Source organism: Podarcis bocagei, assembly GCF_964188305.1.
Source record: "Podarcis bocagei genome assembly, chromosome: 3".
Classification (NCBI taxonomy): Eukaryota; Metazoa; Chordata; class Lepidosauria; order Squamata; family Lacertidae; genus Podarcis; species Podarcis bocagei.
In genome coordinates, this window is record NC_138127.1 from 24,367,981 (window position 1) to 24,388,150 (window position 20,170).

The 20,170-nt window shown below is 44.1% G+C and overlaps 1 protein-coding gene across 2 annotated transcripts in view; it reads left to right on the top strand.

Moving 5' to 3' along the window:
* The window catches only part of LOC308583094 (uncharacterized protein), a 235,781-nt gene that overhangs the window by 129,101 nt on the left and 86,510 nt on the right, over window positions 1-20,170 (top strand). The window contains exon 2 of one of the 2 annotated variants that reach the window (XR_014006050.1): window positions 17,188-17,252. Coding sequence is in view for 1 of the 2 variants with exons in the window: in XM_081186767.1 (XP_081042893.1) it covers window positions 18,584-18,682 (99 nt within the window). In the remaining variant the exon portion in view is untranslated. Of the gene's footprint in view, window positions 1-17,187; window positions 17,253-18,569; window positions 18,683-20,170 lie in introns of those variants that run through there. The other variant, XM_081186767.1, reaches the window with a different exon arrangement.

Below are 20,170 nucleotides of genomic sequence, written 5' to 3' on the forward strand. Positions count from 1 at the left end.
AGGCTTTAAAGGTCAAAACCAGCACCTTAAATCTGACCCTGTACTCCACCAGGAGCCAGTGCAGCTGGAAAAGGAGCCTAGCTGCTGCATTCTGCATCCGCTGGAGTTTCTGGGACAGCTTCAAGGGCAGCCCCGCATAGAGCGAATTACAGTAGTCAAGCCTGGAGGTGACCGTTGCATGGATCACTGTGGCAATGGATAGGATGTATCCTCAGTCACAATGTAAGTGAGGATAGGATTGTATCCTTACAGTGGAATCCTACACACATGTTTTCTCATAAGTCCTACTGAGTCGCATGCAATTATTACTTGCAGGTAAGTGTGTTTAGGATTTTAGCCTTAATCTTCTCAGCTGCCAGCTCATCACTTCATCTGAGTTGACCCCATAGCAGAAGAAGGAACTGAGTTCTCTCAACCAGACTGTGATGCACCTCTTGTTGCACTCTAGCTTTTCTGTTTCTAGCAGTGCTTATAACTTGTCTTTCGCTATAAAGTGGGTGGGGATTGTGCTGTAGGGAAGGGCTGAATATATTCAAGGCGGCTACATTCCAGCTCAGAATCCACCATGTCGGGTTACTGTTGCAGCTGTCTTGAATCAATACTCAATATACCACCACTCTGTGCATTTACAAGTAACGCGTCACTGAAGTTCCTTCACACCTTTGACTGGTAGTGATGTGTCATTAGCATTGGCTGCAATTTACCAGAAGGGCTGCTGCTTTTCAAAATGTCAGCCCAGTCTGTGGTGGGAGCTTTTTTAAAAAAAACACATTGTGCCTCGAGAAAGCTGAACTAAAAGAAATGCAGCTGTCGCTAACTCTGCAGACATAGTGCAATATCCCAAAGGAACACAAACATATATTTCATAGGGGCCTGAGGTGTTTAAGAAAGCATCTTGTAAAATGGGAAGGTAGTTTCCAATCCATTATAAATTGCTGGCCATCATTCACTAACCACAACATACAGTAGTTGTGTACATAAGACCAAGATTCTGTTCTCCGTCTCCTATTCACAAGAATCCAGACAGCCACAAAAATTACTGAAATACTTAACGAGTCTTTTACTTGCATCACAACTGACTGGCCTGCCTCCTGTAAGTTTTTCGTCTAAGTTCTGTGGTGGATTTGCTGGTCAGATTTTGAATGTCTTATCTGCTTGCATTGTCTCAGTGGCAACCCTTTTGAAAAAGGGCAGATGTACAGTAGACACAGCAAGAAACCTGTATTAATCCCAGATTCTCTTTGACTTGCTGTCTGAAAGCATATACAGGCGTCCTCCAACTTGTGTGGGGGTTACGTTCTGAGCCCCTGCACACATAAGTGAAATTGCGTAAAGTGGGGATAAGAATAAAAAACAAACAAACAGCAGGATAACTTATTAGATCCACCAGTCTTGTGCCCATGTATCCCATAGTGCCATAGAATGAAGGTTACCCTCCCAAATGTGCTTTGGTGTCTCTTAGGTTTCATTCCTAGAACTGTGCATGTTCCTGCCATCAGACTTGCGATTTTCAATCCTTGGTGTTTGAACCTGCAATGACTCACAACATACTGATATGCCTTTTCCATTTATCTTTCTTTTCCTACTAGAAAGGTGGAATTATTCAGTCTTTCATTTAAGTGAGATTTATGCATAGTTTTCAAATAAGGTTCTGCCCCTGAACCTTATATAGGCATCCCTATAGACAACACCCGTGGGATGCGGGTGGCGCTGTGGGTAAAACCTCAGTGCCTAGGACTTGCCAATCCAATGGTCGGTGGTTTGAATCCCCATGGCGGGGTGAGCTCCCGTCGTTCGGTCCCAGCTCCTGCCCACCTAGCAGTTTGAAAGCACCCCTAAGTGTAAGTAGATAAATAGGTACCACTTTATAGCGGGAAGGTAAACGGCGTTTCCATGTGCGGCACTGGTGCTGGCTCGCCAGAGCAGCTTCGTCATGCTGGCCACGTGACCCGGAAGTATCCTCGGACAGCGCTGGCTCCCGGCCTCTTAAGTGAGATGAGCACGCAACCCCAGAGTCGGTCACGACTGGCCCGTACGGGCAGGGGTACCTTTACCTTTTTACCTTATAGACAACACCAGATCCTGGAAATCAGGGGAAACCTGGCTGCACTTGATCACCAGTGCATGATGGATACAATGTCTGTTTTTCACCTATCCATCATTCGTGGTATTTAAAATATTAGGTAAAGTTTACAGACACGTTGCTGTCTGAAAGCATATACAAGTGTTTTCCAGTTAGCATGGGGGTTGCGTTCCGAGCCCCTTCCAGGACTCAATAAAGTAAATATGGAGCAATATGGAGAGTTAACAATTCATTTTTAATGCTATTATAGTTGCTTTTCAGAAGCTGTCACACGTTCATTGCTACTCTTTGTTAAGCTTCTTCCTTTTGATGGATCTTGAATTGAGTTTCATATTATGAAGTAGTGGTAGCAGTAGTCCAGACTTAATGATTAGCATCTTGTGAAACATCCTTCATGTATAATATATTAACTTAGTCCAACCCTACGCAAAATAATTTCCACTGAGTTCAATGGGGTCTCCTAGTATAGGACTGCAGCCTTAATTATGAAACTTTTGGGCAGTTCAACTTCTTTAGTGAACAAATGCAGGTTTGGACCATGAGAATGATGTATGTGCTGCTCAACCTTTGGAACAAAATGTACGCCAGCCAAATGCTGTATGTTTTCATTGTTTGCTTGACTCTCTCCTCTGCCCGCCTCATGGATTAATATATTTTTCCTTCAAGTCATCTCTGGCTGTATCTTCTAAACTTGGTCAAGTCTAAAGATTGGGAAAAGAACCAACTTTCTGTTCCCTTCATCAGTCTGATGTCTACATTAAGCAGGTGTTTCAAAGGATTGTATTTACTGTGTGTGAATACAAGCAGTTGGCTAAAAACCTGGGCTGTGTTTCAATATGAATTAAGCTCCAAACCCTTTGTTCAGTTCTGTTCTAGGTTTTCATCCTGAAGGTCTTCACAAAGCTTGCTAACAAAACAGTTCTCGTTTTGCCCCTTGAGAATAAGCAGTTCCTACTGTTCTTTGCCCACTAGATACCAAGGACTCAGCTACATTAGTAAAAAAACAGTGAGTTGAATGTGCTATAAGCATGCAACACCAGATGGTGCCAGAGAGCAGGAAATTTTAAAATACAGTTTTCCATAGAGATTTTTTTCTTTTGTTAAAGAGATCTAATTTCTGACTTATTTATCGTGGTTCTCTCTCCCCGCCCCCCGTGTGTTTAGATCTACTCCAAGTGAGATGCTTCTTGTGTTTAATAAGGAATTGTGCGTTGCTGATCGGTCCAGTAGAGCTGTGCTGTTAGCAATAGCATTTTCTTTCATTTGTGCTGTTGCTAGGCTTTGTAAGAGCATAGCTGTATTGATCAGAACAGGATATAGAAACAGATATGAAAATGCTATGCTTTTCTTTCATGGAGTTCCCTGTATTTCATGTATACTGTATGCAGCATTATAGACACAAATAGATTGTGGTGGTTTGTTGGTATTGATTTTTAATGAAGCAATTGGCTCTTGCCAGGAATTGAACTTATAACTGTGTCCAGATAGCATATCATCTGATTGGTCATTTTCCACTTTGAACCTAAGGTCAGTTGATCATTTTGAACCTTAAGGTCATGAGAGCTTCTCTGCTTTCTTTGGCTCCAGCCTCCCAGCAGCCCTTAAAAAAAACAGAAAGGGGATGCAGCTACTGCTAAGCTGCTCAGCTGCTCCAGTAAGATCCTATTCCTTGAACACGTCCTGCCTGCTGCCTTGTTTGACTTGCTCTGCACTGACCCTTTCTTTCCTGAACCTAATCAGTAACTATTCTGCTCAGTTGTTACCAGTCTGCTTGTCCTGATCTCATTCTGCTTGAGCCTATTCATTTGTCTCCTGATCCAACTTTGCCACTGATTACTCGCCGTGTCCCCTAAATAATTGACTGTTTGGCCTTTTCACTGCTATCATTCCAAAATGAAGAGTAAGGGTGGCACATGGCACAGAAAGATTCTTCTCCAGACAGTTCACACCAGGCAGGTTGGCACAGTGATTGAAATGTGTGTGATCAGATGGTATCTCAGAACTGCTACATAGTGCAAAACTAACTGGTCATCCAAGCACACAGTTTTCCTCTCCATCCATGGCCAGGAAGTGCCCTGGACAAGTTCCTATGCAGGGCAAGATATTGGTAGCCATCTTTTGTTTCTAGCACCTGGGTATTTGGGACCATGGGCTTAGTGCTCCTAGAGGGGCACTCCCTCTTTAGACGGCAATGTGTATTACAGTACAGTGGTACCTTGGGTTACAGACGCTTCAGGTTACAGAATCTGCTAACCTCGGGTTAAGAACTTTGCTTCAGGATGAGAACAGAAATCGTGTGGTGGCGGCGGCAGCAGGAGGAGGAGGCCCCATTAACTAAAGTGGTGCATCAGGTTAAGAACAGTTTCAGGTTAAGAACAGATCTCCGGAACGAATTAAGTACTTAACCCGAGGTACCACTGTACTTGACTTCAAAATCTGATGAGCCAGTCCTGGTGTGCTTAGGGATCCTCTTGCTCATTCTGTCAGGGTGATATCTGCCCTCAAGTCCTGTCCTGACCGCAAGTGTGGTACCCCCAAGTGTGGCAATTCTATTCCTGCTCATCCAACAATATTGAAAGCCAGACCCCAGAATGAGAAAGTAATAGTCCCATTAGTACAAGGTACAGTATTCTTGCCTTCATAGAAACACCAGCAAGGTAAAGAGGGAAGGAGAGAGAAAATTTGCTTCAGATTTTTGAATTTAAAAAAGTCAAAAGATAGTGTTGTGCCTTTTTTTTAAAAAAAAGCAAAAACCTCTAACATTTGAGCCTGCAAAGCCAACCACAGTGTGTCAAAGGGATTGCCAGCCCTGCTCATATAGGCTTCCTTTTTCTCCCTCATCCATGTGGTCCTAATTGACCCTTTGGCACTAAGTCTTCCTGAACTAGTTGTAGCATTTGCAGACTTTTACTCATCCACTAAGTTTTTAGATGGAAACTCTGTCTTTGTGCTTAAAAAAAAAAGTGTGAAAACAAAAGGACATTGCTGAGGCTATTTTCAGCGCTTACGGCAGACACTTTCCTATTGCATTCTCTTTTATTAGATATCATGGAGGGGCCAAGTTTACTTCTTGATTATGGACACACTGCTGTATCAAGTCTGGGCTCCTGACCAAGCAGCTGATGGAAATCCAATTATTACCTTGAATAGAATATAGGGGCCATGAGTAGTGCATGCTGGGAATGTAATTAGAAACTTCCAGGCCATCGGCTGAATGCTATTTACTCTGTAAGCACAGTTCTTCACCCCTCTACTACTTCATTTACAGCAGGGATGGCGGACCTGTCACTTTCCATATGTTTGTTGGACTACAACCCCCATCAGCCCTGGCCAGCATAGCCAATGGCCAGGGATGATGGGAGTTGTAGTCCAACAAGGAAGGTTTCAGGTTCCCCTTCCTTGATTTACAATGAAATCCTACGCATTGGAAGTAAATCCCTCAGTGTTCAATGGGGCTTACTCCCTTGTAATTGCATTTAGGTCTGCAGCTTTCCTGCCTAGTATTGTGCTTCATTTTGCTGTGAGAGATCAGGAAATAACCTACAGTAATACAGCTCATCAGATATATAATTACAATATGGAGACAATTTATATAAAACTTGAGTTTGTATTCATGGTATGTAATCTGAGCCTGGATAGTTAATTCCATTCAGCTGCTCTAAATAAATGGAACAGTTTAAAGGTCTACCTGGTCTGTGTCTTAAATCTCACACATTTCCTGTGCCAGTTGTTAGGGAGAAGCTTAGTTCAAATGTGCATACCCTAGGGCAGTGTTTCCCAACGTTTTTTGGGCAAAGGCACACTTGTTTCATGAAAAAAAATCTCGAGGCACACCACCATTACAGCCCCGTGACGTCAGCGCGCAGCGTCACGCCAGGAGGGACATGAATTGCTAGCAAATTACATAATCACCTCCTTGAGGGCTGGCTCATCTTCTCCGAAGGCAGAACCCCATTAATTAACAGCACAGACTCTCACCATAGCCAAGACGAGGGGGGAAAACCTCAGTCATGCACAGTCATGCACATGTGGGGGCTAAATGAGGACGAAGACCGGGCAGAGAGCAGGGTTCAAATCACCCCACCTGGCCAGGACAATCCCTGGGTGCTCCCTTGGGCCACTCGCCTGACCCACCTCGCAGGGCTGTTGTTGCGAGGATAACACGGGGAGAACCACGCGCGCCCCAGGGAGCTCCTTGGAGGAGAAAGCGGGCGATGAATGCAATGCACGAAATATATGAGAGGCGACCAGGTTTTGCAGGTGAGGGGCCCCCGCCAGCCTCCGCTTCCAACACCCGGCGCAACGACGCCGGTTTCCCCCCGGGCTCGGCTCGGGGAGCAGCGCTGCTCCCCCCCGGCTCCCTTTCGCCCTCCCGGCTCTCTCTGCCGCCCACTGGGGACCCCCCTCACCTGCCAAGTCCGGAGCACCGGTGGAAGTTGCATGCATGCATGCAGGGCGCCGCGTTGCCATTGCATTGCACTGCACTCCATGCAACGCCTGCACGCATGCATTGCCTTACACGCCCGCCAAGGGGTCTCCCCGCGGTCCGATGCGTCCCCTCCGGCGCGGATGCAGCATTGCAAAAATAAAAAAACCCCGACGCAGCCCTACCTGGGGGGCAGCCTCCGCCTCCGCCGCTCCGCCTCCGCGGGGATCCCCGGGCTCCATCCTGCCGCCCGATCTCCACGGGGGCGCAGGCAGGCTGCGCGGGGTCTGCGCGGAAGAGCCCCTGCCCGCCCGGCTGCCGCCGCTGCGCTCATTCCATGGCCGGGAGAAGAGAGCTTCAAACAAAACGCCCGGCCCGCCAGGCCACGCTGGGAAACGTAGTTCGCGCACCCCGCGCGGGCGCGGAGCCCAAGGGCGAGGGGACTACGGATCCCGGCAGCCCCCACGCCGGGGACGGAGGAGGAGAGGCCGGGTGCAGGGATGGAGGGACGGGTGGGCGAGCGAGTGAGTGAGTGGCAGCCGCCAAGCCTTGGCCAAGAGCCAGGAAGGGCCTCCCCGGAGGAGGAGGAGGAGGAGGAGGAGGGAGGCGCAGAGCGGGAGGGAGGGAGGGAACCCCAGGGGTCATCTAGTGACGGCGCCCCAATCGAAAATTTGACTTTAAAAAAAAAAATCTTTCGAATTTTTTAATTTTTCCCGCGGCACACCAGGCAACATCTCGCGGCACACTAGTGTGCCACGGAACAGTGGTTGGGAAACACTGCCCTAGGGCTATATATGTAATCTAGCTTTGCTCTGAGCAATGAGAGTATTACTGTGGTGAATGGGGAAAGCCCTTATTGGATGAGTCAGCAATAATCCCAGCACATGCCATTCATAAACAGGAGGATGCACCTTTCCCCAGCTTATTTCCAAAGTTAGCACCACATCTGAGGCAAGCAATAAATCAGCCAGTCAACTGCATAATAATATAGGAACTGGACTTTTATTGTTGTGGCACCTATCCTTTAGAATTCTGCCCCGTTACATCTTAGAAAGGTGCCGCCAGTCTGAATCTGTATTGGAATTGTTTTAAAGATGTTTTTATTGTTGTATCACTTGTGTTTTTGCTGCCCTGGACTCCATTGGGAAGAAAGGGGAATACAGAAATTTAATACATAATAGCGTGAGGACATAATGAGTTGCTAGGCTGGCAAACATTGCAGCACAGGCTTTTCTTGAAGCCACTATGCATTGAAAGGACAATAGGGAGGCTCTGAGAAGGACAGGCCTTGCCATGAGGTAGAATAAGACCTCAGGCAGCAGGTATGCAGAGTGGATGGAGTTGAGTGGGCCATTTGGCCTGCCCTGTGCCCCTGACCTAGGCGCCAACTCTGTGGGGCACCCACAAATTTTCAATGAAGGGAGCCGTCCTGCCCCCCAAGGTTCTACTTGGTGGCACACACATGCTTTAAAGCACATACCACTGTGCCTTGAAAGGTAAGTTGGATAAGCTGAATTTTAGTATGTGAGGCCAGTTAAAAGGTTTTTAGAAGAATTCTGCTCTGTATTCTTCCAGGCCAAGAGTTATATGTTGCACTAATGAAACAGCATAAGACATGGAGGCTGATCAGGTCAAAGCACAGGCTTCATTAATTATCACTTCTGAAAGTTGGCCTGTACTAAACTCACAGTGATGATACCTTCGTTGAGTGCAATTTCCTGCATGCCTTTCCTCTGAAAGGGAGACAGCTAAGTCTGGAGTTGCATTCACCCATCTGGACATGTACTGACGGAGTAACAAGATACTGTAGCTTTCTCTTTTAAGTCAGTGCGGAAAGTGCTTCCCGTGTCAAAAATACTTAAGACATAACAATAGTTAAAAGTCCAAACTCTGTTAAAGGAAAGGTTACCCTGGGAGTAATCCAACACTTTTCAGTGTTTGCTTATATGCTGTCGTCATTGGAAAAAAGGAAAGCACTGCTCTGGACTCAAAGGTCCCACAGAATAACAGTGTGTTGCACCGTCCATAGGAAAACATTGGCTGAAGTGTGCCTACAAGTATTTACAATAGCCTAATATGGAATTGATTCAATGTGGCTTCTGATACGGCGATCTACAGATGTTCCAATGAATACATGTGGGTCTGGGGTGTATTTCCTCTCTCGTGTTCCAGGCATGTCATGGGAAGCTGGAAGGAGAAAGGAGGAGGGTGGGAGGCGAGGAAGAGGAGAAATGGAGTTGGGTAGGTCAAATGGCACAATATCTTGTGCTAGTTCTGAGCTTTTCAACCCATGGCTGTGCACAGATAGCTGCACAGATACACCCATAGCTATCTATGTGATTGCTATGTTTGGCCACATGAGCATCAGGCTTCAGATGCCACATGTTGAGGTATCAGACTGTATGAACCAATTCTTGGTCTGCATGCTTGAGCTGCCTTGGCTTGGCATGTCGGCATGTCAGACCAGACACACTATAAAACCTGAGTAAAGCTGAGTACAAGTTGTCCCTTAGGCAGCTAATGAAGTTAATGGTGTACATTTTTCTTCCTCATTTTATAGTGTGAATATAATCCTTAACAGACACATTATGAATTCAGCTGGCTTGCTTCATGGAACCCAGGAATGTTTTTGTAAAAATTTTCAAAGGTGTGTGTGTGTGGTGGGGAGTATTTTCTCATTTCAATGATTACTTTTGACAGCGCCATCATGATGCTATGACTTTGACAGGGATCCACGTTCTTAATGGCTAATCCCCTGTTCAGTCCTGGGATACAAAACGTGTACAATGTAGTGTGCAACACTTTTCTCTCTCTTCAAATTGCAGCACTCCCTAAAACCGCAAATGAAATTGCCAAAATGTGGTGTGCCTCATCACATTGAGGGTGTTATTCTACAGAAGCACACAAGTTTGGGCTGTGAAGGCCCATGGCAGAACATCAGCTCATTTCTCCTTACTATTGGGTTTCAGGTGGAAATTTTGTGAGCCAAGAGAAGCCTTTAAAGAAGATTATTTTAGAAGCACATTGTGGCCTTTGATGTTCCAAAAAATGGCACATTTGGGTTTTTAAGTAGTATCTCCTTTTTTGTTTACATCAATACAACAATAACAACAACAAAGAGAATATTATGAGTGAGGTAGAAGCGAAAAGGGGACAGAGATTGGTCAGTCTTCATAGATTTTGCTAATTTAAATTTGTATCTAATTTCTGTAGTTTGCCATATGGAGCTAGTTCATGTGTAGCAAGTGAGGATAGGTCATCGGTTAGTTGGTCAATTGCAAAGTTTATTTTCTAAGCATTTGTCCTCCAGTTGTATGCTAGTCATTTTAAATGTAAGCAATTTAAAAAATCTCTTGAAGTTATATATTTTGTCACAGATCCTTCTTCTCTTTCTCTCTGTCCCTTCAGCCCCCCATAAAATATTTGAAGGGGCCAGCCCCTCCCCAGTCGATGAGCATTGCCATTTAAATAGTATGTGTGTGCCACGTCTTGTGGTTGATTATGTGGGGCAGGACTTACCTGGACCCCCCAATATTTTATTCAAGTTGGCACCCCTGACCTAAATGCTGGCCGTGCCTAACGCGCACAGTGTTGAAAAGAGTGTTGGAATGATTTTAGGTCTGTACTTAATTTTCTTTCTCAGAATATTCTCATGGCAGTTATATTCTTTCTCATGGAGAATATTGGGAAGGGTGTTAGCAGTCTCAGTGACATGGTTTATTCCATGAGTGGAAAGAGGAGATTGAAGGGGAAATAGCTTTAGAGAGCAAAGGGTGGTGTTTTCCTAACTCATCCTATCAGTGCAAGGATTACCACAAGCACAGTGAGACTTCTGCCCCTCTCCTGCCACCCTGTGCACTGCTCCAGAGAATTGAGGAAGCACCTGGAACAGGTTTAGGGGGCACATGTGGAGGGAAGAGGGTGGAAGTCCTTAAGCTGAAGAACTGAGACTAACTGCTACATTGAATACAACCGAAAGTGTTTTATCTGATCACCAGATCCAGAGGTCTACCAGTGCTCAGTGGTACATGAACACTGATCAACCCAAGGCGTTCACATTCAGTAGAATTTGAAAAGAAAGTATGTTCATACATTATGAAAATACATGAAGCCAGGTTTTCCCCCCCCAACAGGAACTCATTGGAACTCAGTTCCAGCAGCTGTCAGGTGGGCGCCATTGCCATTCTAAGAGAACGAGGGAGGTGTTCATGGGGAGTTCCGGCATCTCTTTTTCTAGAAAAATTAGCATTGCATGAAGCGATCCCTGAGATATACCACATGGATTGAAAGCCCTTCTCATGCACAATGTTTTAACAGGAGAACCATGTGCGCAACAGAGGTCCTGCACATGGAAGAACCCTTTTAACTGGGGCTAGTGAGAGCAAGCATTTGTTCAACGTGCTAGACAAGATTCTTTATTATTATTATTATGCAACATTTTGTCTCTTTGTAAAACTCTCAAAGAGTCACGTAAGTTATCATGCGAAGAGGAAGGGAAAATCTGCTTGCTGGAAGACGTACAGCGTATTTCTTTAAACTTATGCCAACTCAGTCTTTGCGCTTAATGCTTATGTAGCCATTATGGATCTGGTCTTGGTGGAAGCAGTGATAAAGTTTAGCTTCACTGGTTACATTTATGAGATGAATTTAAGAAAGATATTGTGAGACCCTTGCTAATCAAAAAGGTCTGAACAATTACACTTTTCTGCAAATGTTTCTGTTTTATGTCTAAGTATGTAATTAAGGTCCCGCTGTTCTTGTATACTTGTATGATTTTAGGGTATTTGAGCACCATTTCTAGAGTAATTCCTGAAAAACATGATAGCTGTCACTGATTTTTTTTAAAGCAGTACTGAAATTAAATATGCCAATAATTCAAGTTTCTGTTCAGTGAAAATCATGAGAATTCCAAAGTAATCTTCTTGCATTAATTAAGGCAATATCAAATTGCTATCGGAATCCCTCTACTCAGTGTTATTTTACTAGAAAAAGAGGTGCCGGAACTCACCATTAACCTTGTTCTCTCATTATGGCAATGGTGCCCACTCAGGGGTGGAGGAAGGGGGGCAGGCTGTCCTGGGTGTCACCACTGAGGGGGGTGACAAAATGCCGGGCGGCACTCACCGCAGGGCCTGCAGCGCACCCAAGCCACTCTCCTGGGAGTGACGCGGTAGCTTGGGTGCCTACAGGCTCCGTTGTGCCCCAAATGGTCCGCCCACTGCCTTCCCCTCAGCTGCAGGGTGGCTGAGTGGAAGGAGGCAGGCAGACTCCTTGGAGGCCCCACAGAGCGTCCTGCCCTGGCTTGCCCCGCCCCATGGGCAGCTGACCCTGGGTGAAGGGGGAGCATGCTGCCCCAGGGGCCCCATCGGCTTGCTCTGCCACTGCGCCCACCTGAGAGGCGCCAGAACTGAGTTCTGGTGAGTTCCAGCTGAAAAAAGCCTGCCTCCATTGCCAGCAAATATGGCCCTAATAAAAGACCCTAGTAAAAGAAAGAAAGAAGCAAAGAAGCTTCAAAATGAAAGTAGATTCTAGTAAAAGACCCTATAAATGACTCTAGAGCAGGCATGTCCAACAGGTAGATCGTGATCTGCGGTAGATCACTGGTAGATCATTGGCTCCCCTCAAAGAAGATGAACAACTGTGGCTCCCCTAAAAAACCCCTCAACATTTTACCTCCTCCCTGAAAAAAACTCAACAACTTTGACTCGAACCCCTCCCCCAAAATGGGCTTTCCTCCTCCCTAAAGAAAGCTCAACAACTTTGACCTGAATCCCCCAAAAGGGGGGAGATCACTGCCAGTTTTTAACTCTGAGTAGATCACAGTCTCTTGGGAGTTGGTCACCCCTGCTGTAGAGGGAGGAAGGAAGGCAAGCAGGCAGGCAGGCAGGCAGGCAGTGAAATAAAATAAATATATATTTTTGGAACTTTTGATAAGGTGTTGTAGGGGCATTATGTAAGTAGAATGGATGCACTGGACCAGGGTAGATGAAAAGATCAGGAAACATATGGTTTCAATTATTTCAGTTGTGTTGGACTTATTTTATTTCTTAAAACTATATCTATACTGCCTTTCCTTCCAAAAAGGATCAAAGCAGTTTGCAAACAGTAAAATAGCAGAGATAATATAATCATAAATCATATCCATAAAACATATCAATAAAACACACCATTAAAATATTAACATCAGTGACAGTATTCAGGGTGCTAAAAACTGGCATGAATGGCCTGGGATTGCTTGAGCACAACAGATAACAGAAATTATATTCATTTGTGAAATGGCCTAATGCTTTTGAAGCTACCAAGTGGAAATCTAAAAATATATTCTAGTTGAACAGTGCACTCAGGAATAGTTTCTAACTTCCCAGGCATATCTAAAAATAGAGAGGAAATGCATATTCTAAAGTTCAAGCGTGACTTTATGTCTAGTCGTGTAATTTTTAAGAGAAATAAACACAGATTAATCTTTTCCTTCAGCTACATGTTTGAGGTTTATATGAGCAAATTAAGCTATAAATATACCTTATTTAACCTCCATATCTTCTCCAGTGGAAAGTTGGTTGCTGCCACAACTGTTCTTGCCACATTGTTCTGAAACTTTTTAAATTATAAGATTCCCTCCATTATTATTCCCTCTGTTATTGCACAGGGATTCCATTTTGTAGCTCTCTTGCATTAATAAGTCTATAAAAAGTTGCAGCAGAGATGGAAAAGCAGTTACATATGCACTTTGATTTTCCACTTTGTATAAGGCATGTTGGAGTGCTTGTACTTCTCAAAAAGAATTCTTCTCCCAGTGGACAGTGTGCTTGTGTTGTCATAAACATACAATAGAAAAGTGAGCACTCATGGAAAGCTCCACAGTGGCATTCTACACTCTTTAAGAAATAATAAAAAAGTTTCATTTGGCATGATTTACAGATTTTCTAAAAACTGGCTATAATTTTTGTGACTAATAGGTTTGGAACCAGCTTTGCTCCCACAGGTGAAGGGGAGAAGAGAACTTTTGCCGATATTTATTCCTATTATAGCTTCCAGCAATACCTCTTGCTCTGCGTGGGAAGTACTGTTGGGAGTTGGAAGAGGAGGAATCAGCAAATACTGCTGCTCCCTTCCTCCACCAGCGAGACCCCTCCACTGGCTCAAAAGCCTTTTGTAAACAGAATGACATCTTCTGTCTGTGTTCTGAATGTAATCAATTCCCATAATGCTTTCATAACAGGTAACTCAGTTTTTTGGGTATATTAACATATTTATTATGGCACAAGCTTTCATCGACCAGAGTCCAGCTGCATAAAGCGTTACCCTTAGTTGTGAGGTGTTTGTGTTTGTGTGTGTGTGTGATCCATTCTGGGCAAGAGAATGGAAATGTGGCCAAAATGGCTGTGAAATGCAATAAGGGATGTCTGTGGACTTAACTGCATGTTACGTTAATAGTGTGCAAGGTAATCATGTTGCGGTTTTCTTAAAAATTAAATATGAGGCCTAAAGGGGAAATAATCATCAGCACTGAAACCCATGGGAAGGTTTAAGACTTCCTTTCCCAGCCATGAGCCGAGTAAAAATCCTTCTCCAATTAGTCTTGAGGAAGAGGGGGCTTCCCATTGGTGTCACTGAGAGTTTTCTTTCTCCTTTAATGCTAATTAATGCAGTTTTTTTTTTTAAAAAAACCCCTGATATTGTGACTGTTTTTATGCAGTGTGGGCATAGATTTTTATAACGAAGAATAGCACAGGTGTGGGATAAGGGAGAAATTCAATTTGGTTCACATTTTAATGCAAAACTCCCTAATGTATGTTAGCAAGTCACTAAAAGAACACAGATGGAGTCCAGAGAGATGAGAAATCCCAAGAAGTGGTGGGAACTGAATGAAAATAGTGCATAGTTCTCCGCTGTGATTGCATCTTGGTTTTCTTCCCTGAATGTGTGGCGATAGGCAAAACAGTTCGATGTAAAATTGTGTGTAACTCAAAGAAATTCCACAGCAAAGGTGCTTCTTAATCTGTAGCCCTCTTCAAGTGTTTAGCCTAGACATGTGAGGCCAAAAGTGTTTAAAAGGATTGGTGCATGTATGTCAGACTCAACCTTTGAATGTGTGGGAAATGTTTGGTTTTTGGTAAGTCCATTGACACTTGCCAAGATCAATTCTAAATGCTGCATAGATGTAAACCAGCTCATTTTATTAGCACCATACTCAACACTAAACACTAGATGGGGAGCCAACACACTGGAAGTTGTGACATCAGTTTATCGGCTGTCTTCCAAGAGATGTTCTTTTAAATCTTAGTATAAATCAGAAGATAGATCACTAGGCCCTTTATATTGGCAAATGGACTTACTGCTGAATGAGATAAATGAACAGAGAAGGAAAGGTAAGCCAAAAGCCATCTTCACGTTGCAGACCTTTTCTTCCTGATCTGGAATTTCCTGACCTGACAATGATTAGGGGAGATGCAAGAAAGGCAGCAAGTCTCTGCTCATCTCCAACATTATTTGTCAGCTGGTTTCCAATTTTTATATTTGTTCGTTTAATAAATGTAGGCTCAACAGAGCTTCCGGCAGACATGCATTCGTTTTCAGTTCCTTTCCCTTCCCCACAATTTCCAGTTGTGTTGTCTTAGGCGTAGTCTTCCTCTAATATCTTCTCCCACCTATAATACTGCACAGAGGGTTCTCCCTTCCCCTTGTGTACCTTCCTGTTTCCCACAGCTGAATGTTGAAGATCCATCTAGGCATTTGCAACATAAGAGGTAAAAGTTTCGGCTGTTCCTCTAAACAACCAGCACCCTGGACAACTTCCCAGAAATACTGGGTGGTATCATTAAACCTCCTCACTCCCTGGCCTACTAGATAGAAGTGATGGATTGCTGCTGTTAGCAAGGAGGGTGAAGAGAAAACATAAAATTCCTTAAAGAGGTGAGACATTGATCTCTTCCATAGAATTGTGTTCTATTTTACAGTGGTTGCCAGTGGAATCTGGTGGGAATAACCATAGGTAATTGTGCTTTGCCCAAATCCATTGCAGTATGGTTCTATAAGTTTATGTTGCATGACACACAATAATAATGCTGTCCAGCTGTAGCATTTCCGAGCACAATTCAAAGTGTTGGTGCCAACCTTTAAAGCCCTAAATGACCTCAGCCCAGCATACCTGAAAGGGCGTCTCCACCCCCATCGCTTAGCCCGGACACTGAGGTCCTCCGCTGAGGGTCTTCTGATGGTTCCCTCACTGTGAGAAGCAAAGTTACAGGGAACCAGGCAGAGGGCCTTCTTGGTGGTGGTGCCCTCCCTGTGGAATGCCCTCCCTTCAGATGTCAAGGAAATAAAACAACTATCTGACTTTTAGAAGACTTTTTATTCAGGGAAGTTTTTAAGGACTGATTTGTTTATCATGTTTTTAGATATGTTGTAAGCCGTCTCTGAGAGGGAACAATCAAACCACCCAACTTTGTCTGAAGGGGTGGCAATCACCTCTACATACCCAGTGATCTCATTCTTCTCTGGAACTTTCAGGTTCCACATGTCATGAAGTAGTGATCCTGTGAGCAAGTATCACTGGGTGGGGCCCCTCAGGCAGGTGGTAACAATTAGTCCCCAAAGTGGGAGCATGTGATGGGGCTGGCTGGTTGCCAGCATTCTCCAGCCCCTATAAATCTTTGAGTTAACCTGCTGAGGGAGGGAGAGAACACGCCATGTTTTAGACTTGCTGTTTGATGTTCTATAGCTGGTGCCAGAGAAGAAGCCAATAAAGCCTGGTAACCTGGTCGGTGCCTGTGTGTGTGTGTGTGTGTGTGATTGATTAATTAATAGCTTGGAGGGAGGACTCAGGAAAGCAACCCCCTCCTTGACACTACATGCCCTGTAAGTGGTCTGTGAGTGTCCCATCAGTATTAGAGACAATTACAATATTCAAGTGGTAAATGTACACATAGTTTGGATCCAAAGAAGCATGAATAATACTCTGTTCACACAATGGGGCTTTCTGGCATCTCTCTCTCTGTCTCTGTCTCTCTCTCTCTCTCTCATTGCAGCCTTCAAAAGCTATTCCTGAAGACTGAGGGAGTCTCTGGAGCAACTTGGGTTGGGGCCTGAGGGACCAGCAGCAGAACTGGGGAATAACAAAATGGAGGGGGAGCTGGTTTGCTTAAACAGAAGTGACTTTCTGCTCATGCAAGGCATTTGGATCCAAGCCCACATATATACAATATTGGTTAACCCTGAAGATGTAGTATTTACAGTAAGAACATCACTTGAGAACCTGCAGTGAATTAACTGATGTCCTGTGAACAGTGTAAGGTTATAAAACAAGAACATGGAGCAATTTTAGGCAGCAGTTTGCAAACAGAAGAAAGGTAAAAATGGCTGACCCTTTGAAATTTCATTTGGTCAATGGCCAAGATAGATACTTGGGATTAATATATTTCTAATCACTGAAGAGCTGACAAATTAATGGAGGATAAAGCTGTCAATGGCCGCTATGGGAGAACCATCTGGGCCAAATATTAAAACCTGTTCCATATTGTCTGAAGGCTTGGAATAATAGATAGAATCTGATCCTGTATATCTTTCCAGTTTCATCAATCAAAGTTGAATTCCTATTATATGGGGTTTTGAGTATTACAATTTTGAAATATTTTTAAAATGATTCATTATCTTTTTACTCTTTATGTTTCTATTGCAGGTAAAGTGGATGTTGCGCAAGAGGTTGTGCCCAGGATTCAGACTAGAAGGGAAGAAGACTTAGAGGCAAGTAAAGCAAATCAGCACATTTATATTGCTAATCAATAAATAATAGTATTTTGATGCCTGGGCCTGTTGCAAGAGCACATGATGGAAAAGCTCAGACTCATATAAGCCAAGCTTTGAAGTTTCCCAAGTGCATTGCGTCAGCTGAGTCAATCTCTGAACTACTTCCTTGGTCTTTAGGGAGAGCATTTCCTGATCTCTGTGGCTTCCCAAGTCACATAGCTGGGCAAAGCACATATAACCACAATTGTTGTAGCCAAACGAGAAAGCTTAACTGACTGACTATTCTAGTGTGCTTATTTTGTGGTGCTTTTCTTCTTTGAATCTGCATCCTGTCTGGAACATTTACTTAGCCCTGGGATTGTCATTCTCCCCCCCACCCAAACTTTCCTTTCTGAACGAGTATCTGAAGCTTTTTCATACAGAGGGACATAGGAAGCTGCATAATACTGAGTCAGACCATTAGTCCATCTAGCTCAGTATTGTCTGCACTGACCAGTGTGGTGTAGTGGTTAAGAGCGGTAGACTCGTAATCTGGTGAACCAGGTTCGCTTCCCCGCTTCTCCACATGCAGCTGCTGGGTGACCTTGGGCCAGTCACACTTCTCTGAAGTCTCTCAGCCCCATTCACCTCACAGAGTGTTTGTTGTGGGGGAGGAAGGGAAAGGAGAATGTTAGCCGCTTTGAGACTCCTTCGGGTAGTGATAAAGTGGGGTATCAAATCCAAACTCCTCTTCTTCTTCTGTCCAGGATTTCAGAGAGGGTTCACTCCCAGCTGTACCTTAGATACTGGGGATTGGACCAGGGTCCTTCTGCATAGACACAAGATGCTCTGCTGCTGAGCTATGGACAAAGCAAGACCACTGATTCATCTAAGTCCAGTACTTCCTCCAACTGGCAGTGGCAGCTCTCCAAGAACTGAGCAGAGATCTCCCCAGAAATACTGTGTAGTGAATCTGGCTTCCAAAAATGCAGAAGTTGGCCTCCCCCAATATATTACAAACAAAACCAGGAACCGAAAGATAGATATACTAGTGAGCAGGAGTGACTGGCACAGTGGACCAGTGCCTCACTCCTGATCCTAATGTCACTGTGACTTACCTGGACGGTGTGGGGGTAAGCAGAGTTTGTGAGGGGCACTACCTGCTGAGCCAGTTCTCACTTGCTATTCCTGCTCATAAGGTTTCCCCTGCCCTGACTTCGAGACATCTCTGATCACCGTTAACAGCTCAGATGTTTTGATGTACCAGACAAATCAAGTGTAACTTGAAAGAAGTACAAAATGTCCTCCCCCTTTTTTAGAATCTTACTCAAAAGAAGTGAGTGGAGGAAATGTATGAGTTCACCATCAGACAGCAGAGAAGGGGTAGCCATCTGGAAGCAGAAATGGTTGGTGGTGTTTCACCATCACCCGTGAAGCCCATCTCAGAGGTTAGTTATGCATGGCCCTGTAGATGTTCGCTGTACAGATGGTACATGACGCACTGAAAAAAACTAACACAAAGCAGCTGCCTGAGCATAAACAGACTCTTTGAGTGATTGTTCCTTTTCCCTGGGGAAAGGGCATGTTTGTCCTGGTTGGCATGGTCACAGTCTTCTCTGGGGCAATACCAATAGGACTGAGTAGCACATGTTCTGGTCTGCCATTGGTCCTATCTCTTCCCCTTCCTTTGCTGCTGCTGAATTGTGTCAGAAGGAGAAGTAGTGTGGATTGAGGGATGCAGACAAAGTATGTGGAATCTGTGGGCACATTCCAGCTAAACACTATGTATTGATTTCAGTGGGAGAGCAAGGCACCTACTTCATGGTTTCTCATTGAAATTGTGCTGAATTGTGTGCCCTTACATGCAAATCTAAAGGCTCCGGTGTATGGGGAACATAACAATTCTGAGTATAACATCATTGGTGGAATTTGTATTTGAATCACCTACATTGGAATAAAAATAAAAAAATTCCTTCCAGTAGCACCTTAAAGACCAACTAAGTTAGTTCTTGGTATGAGCTTTCGTGTGCATGCACACGAAAGCTCATACCAAGAACTAACTTAGTTGGTCTTTAAGGTGCTACTGGAAGGAATTTTTTTATTTTGACTATGGCAGACCAACACGGCTACCTATCTACTACTGCTACATTGGAATATTATTTATGAGAAAATGAAAGTGCAGCGAAAATGTCTCCTGCCTGCTATTACCCAAAAGGTGTAGGGAGATGGGAACAAAAATGAGAAAACAAACCACCTCAGTAAATGGGTTTGGAGATTCAGAACCTGAAACGAAAAAACCAAATTGATGGCAGTTTGTAGATGCTCTAGCTATAATTGAACATCAACAGGAACACTTGGCTGCACATGTAGCACTATACCCCTGGGAAAATGTGGCTGTGAGTATCGTGTCAAAGAATGGTATATACTGTATTGCCTTCTGGGTAATATGCTCCTGGCAGGATTTCTCTTCCTCTGTGAAGGGAAATCATGTTACCAAAAGTTCAAAGCTGCCAGCTATGAAAATGTCAACACGGTTCACAACTGGCACATGACAGATTTCAACCTCTTAAAATAAACGTACAGGTTATATTATGAACTCTGAAAAGACATATGAACAGTAAAAGTACTGCTGCAGCAAACATATGATAGGTACTGACCTAGGAAAAATGTCTGCCCTAATGCTTTAACTACAGAATTTAAATGTGCAAAAGTCATTAAACTATTTGGTTTTTTAAAAATCTATTTTAGGACGAATTCTCAGTTCTTATATCTATCATATAGTTTCTTATGGTTCCATTCAGAGAATTCCCAGATTGGTCTCTATCCAAAAGCATATTTAATACTCAGACTGTACTGAATTCTGTCCCATGTGGATCTTTTGGGCAAAAATAGCCATTTCTCTCTCTCTCTCTTTCTCTCTCTCTCTCTCTCTCTCT